This window comes from Calonectris borealis, chromosome Z, assembly GCF_964195595.1.
Source record: "Calonectris borealis chromosome Z, bCalBor7.hap1.2, whole genome shotgun sequence".
Taxonomy (NCBI): domain Eukaryota; kingdom Metazoa; phylum Chordata; class Aves; order Procellariiformes; family Procellariidae; genus Calonectris; species Calonectris borealis.
The window spans coordinates 73,019,917-73,025,916 of NC_134352.1; the positions used below are offsets into that span (position 1 = coordinate 73,019,917).

At 39.7% G+C, this 6,000-nt stretch overlaps 1 protein-coding gene across 1 annotated transcript in view; it reads right to left on the reverse strand.

The window, feature by feature from the left end:
* Positions 1-6,000, reverse strand: part of WDR70 (WD repeat domain 70) — a 138,820-nt gene extending 132,820 nt beyond the window's left edge. The window contains exons 1-4 of the mRNA XM_075136564.1: positions 5,904-6,000; positions 5,751-5,813; positions 5,446-5,529; positions 3,049-3,163 (exon numbers count right to left, since the gene is read on the reverse strand). Of these exons, the coding sequence (XP_074992665.1) occupies positions 3,049-3,163; positions 5,446-5,529; positions 5,751-5,813; positions 5,904-5,925 (284 nt within the window). The 5' untranslated portion in view covers positions 5,926-6,000. The remainder of the gene's footprint in view (positions 1-3,048; positions 3,164-5,445; positions 5,530-5,750; positions 5,814-5,903) is intronic.

Consider the following 6,000-nt stretch of genomic DNA (forward strand, 5'->3'; position numbering starts at 1 on the left):
ATGACTTAGGTCCTCCGATGTTACAGTGATGAGAAGGGTTTGCATGCCTGAAAGCTTGTCTAATTTTTCCAACTATATTTACTAGCCTAATAAAAGATATTACCTCTACATACAAACTTTGTTTTGCATAGTGATGAGAGACATTTAAAGACCTAGATCAGGATATGATTATCTAATAAATCTAATGCAAATAAAAAGAGCTTCTCTTACTTTACAACAATGGGGCAATCAATATCCTTTTACCAAAAGGAAGCTTTTCCAGCATGTGAGGGACAGGTTGGGACCTTCAAAGCTCTTCAAGTTAGATATGCCCAAAACTAACAACTTTACAATACTATGGGCAAAAGAGCTGTGTTTTAAGAGTCAATATGCATTCCCAGACTAGCACACCATATACCTTTTCCCCAAAAGGTGAACTATTTAGTTAGTTTTGAAATGGAACCAAATATACACTGTAGCTGCCAGTGAGAAGAATGTATACAACATAATGATTCAAGGAGGCCTTTCCAATCCTGGCATCCCAAATTTTCAGATCTTTCTATAGACATCCAAGAACAATACCTAGCTTCCTTCCTAATTACCTATCCTTATCATTCCCTCTTTTTCTAGGAAGGACAAATAGATCAAATCAAACGTATCAGTATTTTGAGGGACAGTGTAATCACTCTGCACCTGAAATGGCCAGAATTGCAGTGCTATTTTTCACCACTCTCCAAGCGTGGCAGGGACAGCCAAGTACTCCAGCTAGAGCTACTGGTATCCTCTGTCCTGACTGGAAGAAAGTCAAACATAAGAACATCCCAGTGCAGTCAGACCAAAAGCCCGTCTACCCTTCTGACAGTGACCGGAGTGGTGCTGACAGAAAGGACAAAACAAGTGGCGTTTCCTGCAACTTTCACCCTTACAGTCTTAGTCTACCAGAGGCTGTAAAGAAAGAAGAACCAGTTTGCCAGCCCCTTTCCCAGGATTCAGAGGAGTGTAAGGAATTGTTTTTTGCTTTCCCTCATTACCTCCTCAGTAAGTGAAACAAGCTGTAAGAGGAAAAACAGAAAGCTGCATTAGAGCATGGATGGCACACAGACAGGGGAAATAACAAAAAACATTCTGAGTGTTGTGCAAGTATATGGACATATCCCCCCCATGTGTTCACTCTCCTCACATCATCCACACTGTTTTCTCAGTTTTTTTCTTTTTATATACTAGCAGATGCTTTCATTTCAGAAAGCATAATTATTATTATCGTACTTATGCATAAATACGTAAGTACCATAACTATTGTAAACATTCCTTTGCAGCAAAGTAGCTCAAAAACAAAAAGAATCAGTAGCTGTTCTTCACATCTTTTTGGAATGACCAACCCCTTTTTACTATTAAAAAGTTAGTATGAGGGCTACTATGATAACTGAAAGTACTTGGAATTTTTAAAAAAGTAATATTCAGGAAAATGTTGCCATTTGCAGAGAATAGAACAAGCTATATATATTAGATCAGTTTATAGTAACTAAAATCTGCATTATAAAAAGAACTACTGAGAGTCCTACATTTCAGACTTAAATTGTCAGTTGTAGGATTGTTCCTCTGAATCAAGGCTGAATAACAATGGCATGTCTCCTTCACTAGCTTCCTGGTTTTAGCACTAAGTACTAAGCTACATAACATATTTTACAAGGAAATATAAAATTTCCAGGAGAGCTTTTCATGTCATGCCCTCCTTTTACCATGCTTGGTAAAAACAAAAAAAGAAAAACAAAATTTAATATTAGCAGAACACTGCTGAGTTACCAGAGCCTACCTAATAACTCAGAATACTGAAAGGTATGTTATCTTTCCTTACACAAAGTCTCTGGAGTTCTCTTCTGCCAAGTCCATTAGCAAAATGAAATGATTAGGGAAAGGCTCTGTATCACCTAACTGCTTACCATTTAACCTAACCTTACTATTTGTTTTAATTGATTCTCTAGATTGAAGTCATCCATATACAGCACACAATCACTGTAATTACAGTTAAATTCTCGTGATCCTTCATTATTTCAGCAGGTACCTAAGGTAGGTATCTAACATTATCAAAGGCAAGCAGGAGCACAGAATATTTTTCCCTCGTGCACAAGACATAACACAGGATCTACAGGGTAGCATATTCTGCAACCAGTCATTTCAGTGAGAGTGCACGGCTTATTTGAGTTTTCCATAGAGCAACAAGCAAAAAGTAAATTTTGTAACAGAAACCTGTTCACAGTCTGAAACACTACAAGTTTGTCTATAACAACCTACTACATACAGACATATGTATCTATCAGCCATAAGATACATATATAGGTCTATTAGAGTCTTGTATGGGTTATTAAGTTTCCATAGATACTGAAACCTAAAAATTTACAGTGCACTGATCTCCGCAATCTTTTTCACACAATGGAGTTGTGTGCCTCCCATCACCTTCAGATACTTTTGATCTCCCAGCATTTCAGAATTCAAACTGTCAAAGCAGTAGCACTTACTGTTTGTCAATAACAAACAAACATTGGCAAGTTTGAGAATAAACTTCAAACTGAAGTCAAAACAAAATACTTTCTCAACCCCACCACTACACTATACAATGTGCATACAAAGGCTCTCCACCTACTTTGCTTTCTTCTTCAGCAGGCATGAACAAGTATATTCTATCTACAAGTGGGAACAACAGCTGCTCATTAAGTCAGCACATGTAGTCATTATATCTGCCCTAATATTTTCAAAAAATCCAGGTAACAACATTGTTGTTATTTTTTAAAAAAGTATACCAAACAGGATTCGGGAAGAGACTGCAAAATTTACTATTAAATATACATAATGTCAATATTTACAAATATTGACACATCTTTAAGAAAGCATAGATTAAAAAAAATTTAAAAATCAGTATTTCCACTGAAATACTTCAGCTAACATAGACATGTTCACACAAGTTAAATGACACTCATGCTCTCAAAAACAAAAAACAAACCAAAAAACAAACCAAAACCCCTGTTCAGATAAGAAAGCTGTTACATGGAATCTCCCACCATATCTAAGTACCTTTGGGTTAATGTGGACCCAGCTCCTGTTGCACTGGATGCTGAAGCTGATGAATCAGTGCATGGACTTCTAAACTCTTTTTCAGCCTGGTCTTCCTTCTCTCTTTCACGAGCCTCTGAATATGGAGAGCACATACATGAGAAATAATCAAAGAGTTTTAGAAAATAATAAAATTAGAGGCTTGCTGAGGACAGTAAAACAATTTTCTTCATTTTCAGACCCATATGAAATATTTGAAAAGGTTAACAGCAAATGAAGGATTTCACCTGAAAATAGATTATTTTTCCATATAAATTAAATTTCCATTGCTACTGCAATGATCACTCTGAAAAACAAAATGTCACAAGGAAAATGCAAACACCTTCCATTTGTTCTATCAAACATAAGTTGATCATGTAAGGATGCTGATATTTCAATATTTTCAACACTATACTAAAACAGTATGATTACTTCAGAGAGATCTTGAAGTTTTCATAGCGAGGGGAACTAAATTAGTACATAAGTACACACAGGTGTAAATAAATGAACTCTAAATACAATTTATGGAAAATAAATACAGAGGTGTTTATATTAAGAGTTTATTCCCACTTCACTTACTGAAAAAGAATCCCTGTGGAACAGTGCAACAAAACCAAAGTAAACAGAACCTTCCATTTCAAAGTATAAATAAGAATTGTGGGATTATGACAGGATAACAGATATAGCTACTGTATTTCTAGAAGTGCTCAAATAACTTCAATTAAACAGAGAAAAGTTATTTTCTCTCTATACAAGAAACATCACTTTCTTTGTTTGCTCACTATTTGTTAACTAAACTAAAAAGAAAAACATGCTTTGCAGCAAAGCTAGGAAACATTTTCCTCTGAAGGGAAACACAAACACCTGCAAGATACAGAACCAGAAAACCTATTTTGATCTCAGTTCTTTTTATCCACAGTTCGGGTAGCAGATGAGACATTTCCAAAAGTTATCACAGGTATTCCAAAAAGCTGAAAGTCAACAGTGTTCTGAAAATAAAATGCTCGCATTACCCCATCTGACGAAACGCTGTAAAACATACACATTTTTGATTACTATATTCTAAATATCAAAATTTGTTTCTAAGTTAAACAGCTGAATTACATACAAAGCTTTGTCATGATCTTAGAAATAACAAAATGGGTTGTGCTTCCTGTAAGGGTAAGAGCCTAGAAACGTTTTGGGGGCGGGGGGGGGAGAGGGGCGGCCGGCGAGGGAAGAGACACATTCAAGATGCAGTTCAAGATGTCTTTAGTTAAAAACACTGGTTTTGTAATCGCTTATTGGATTTCCCTCCTAAACTAAAACACAGTGCAAGGAAATTATGTGTCATAAGGAATGATAGCTCAACCTGAACCAGTATCAAACATGAAAAGGTTTCCAACATGGAAACACGCTGTGTTTAGATTCATCCAACACAAGAAAATGGTCCAAACCAAGTTTTGGAATCCCTTGTACATTTGAATTTCAGTGTCTTAAAGTCTACAAAGTCAGTGAGCCTCCACACAGGTCTGTTCTTGTGGTTCTGTATAGAATCAAAACAATAAAAACAACCAACATCGTAATTATCTCATTCTTTCATACAGAATCGCTTTCGTTATGATAAGGTGCTTCAAATCTACTAACTTCATAAACTGCAACACTTTAGAGAATAGATTAAGTGTAACCTAGTAGGATAGAAGCTGCTCAACCACGACGGCATCGCATGAGAAAAAACAAAACAAAAATAAAACCTGCACATTCTGCACAAACTGCCCAAGCGGAGGGAGAAAGCATGGACGTTTGGGTTGGCGAAGGGATTTCTAGAACATACATGAGTGTCTCCCAAGGATCTTCTTTGGAATGGTGTTTGCTTAGACACGGGCAGCAAAAAATACAATTTTCTCTATCTCCCACTCTCAAACCACCACCTTGAAAACTTATCCACTCCCAGCACAGCAGAAGACACAGACAAATTTGTGGGCTGCTATATAATCTGCTGTTTGGTATAAGACACGTACTTCTTCTTTGTTATTTGGTTCTCTCTAGATTAAAGCTGTCTGTACGAACTTCCCTTCCAAAATAAATACACAGCTAAGTAAAAGAAGAAAGGAAAAAGTCTTGTGCTCAAACTCACCTTTTTCCTGTATCTGTAAGCTATGCCTCACAACAGGAACCTTGCATACGCACACTGCTCTTACATACTCAGACAACATATGTCAGTTAATAACTTTATCATTTACCAAAACCCAAGCTGTTTAGGACTGTTTTCCTTGAACAAAACTGCATTTGTTTTTTGTTCTCTAGACAGCCAGTCCCAGACATTTTAAACATCATCCCAAGCCAGAAAAACAAACCACGTTTTAAAATGCGTTAGCTGACTACACTCGCATTTCTTACCCAAGACTTTCCTGCTCCTCTCCACTGCAGTTCTCCTCGTTTGCTCAAACATGGCTTCGAGGTCGAAAGTCCGAGCTTTCTTCCCTGAAAATGAAGAAAAAGAAGACTGGAACACAGACTCATCCTGGCCACAGGCGCTCCGGCGGCTCCCGGCCGCGGGGGGCGACAGGCAGGACCGCTTCCTTTCCGCTTCCAACCGCCGGCCTCGCCCGGGACTCCCCGCCAAGGGCCGCCGGCCCCAAGTAACCGCCCCCGGCACCCCTCAGCCGGGCGGCCGGCACCCGCCGGTCCGCATCCCAACGCACCGAAGCCGGAGAAGCCCATGGTGGCCGCCAGCTCCGGGTCGGGTCCCCCCAGCATCTCAGCGTCTGCGAGGAGAGGGGAAAGAAAACGGCGGGGGTCAGCCGGGGCGCGGGGTGGGCTCGGCCGGGCGCGGCCCGCACCGCCCCCCTGCTCACCGCCCTCCGCCGCCGGCTCCATGCTGCGGCTGCCCCGGAACCACAACAGGCGCCGACAGGAAGCGGCCGGGCACGGCCAGAGGCGCCCGGGGACGCC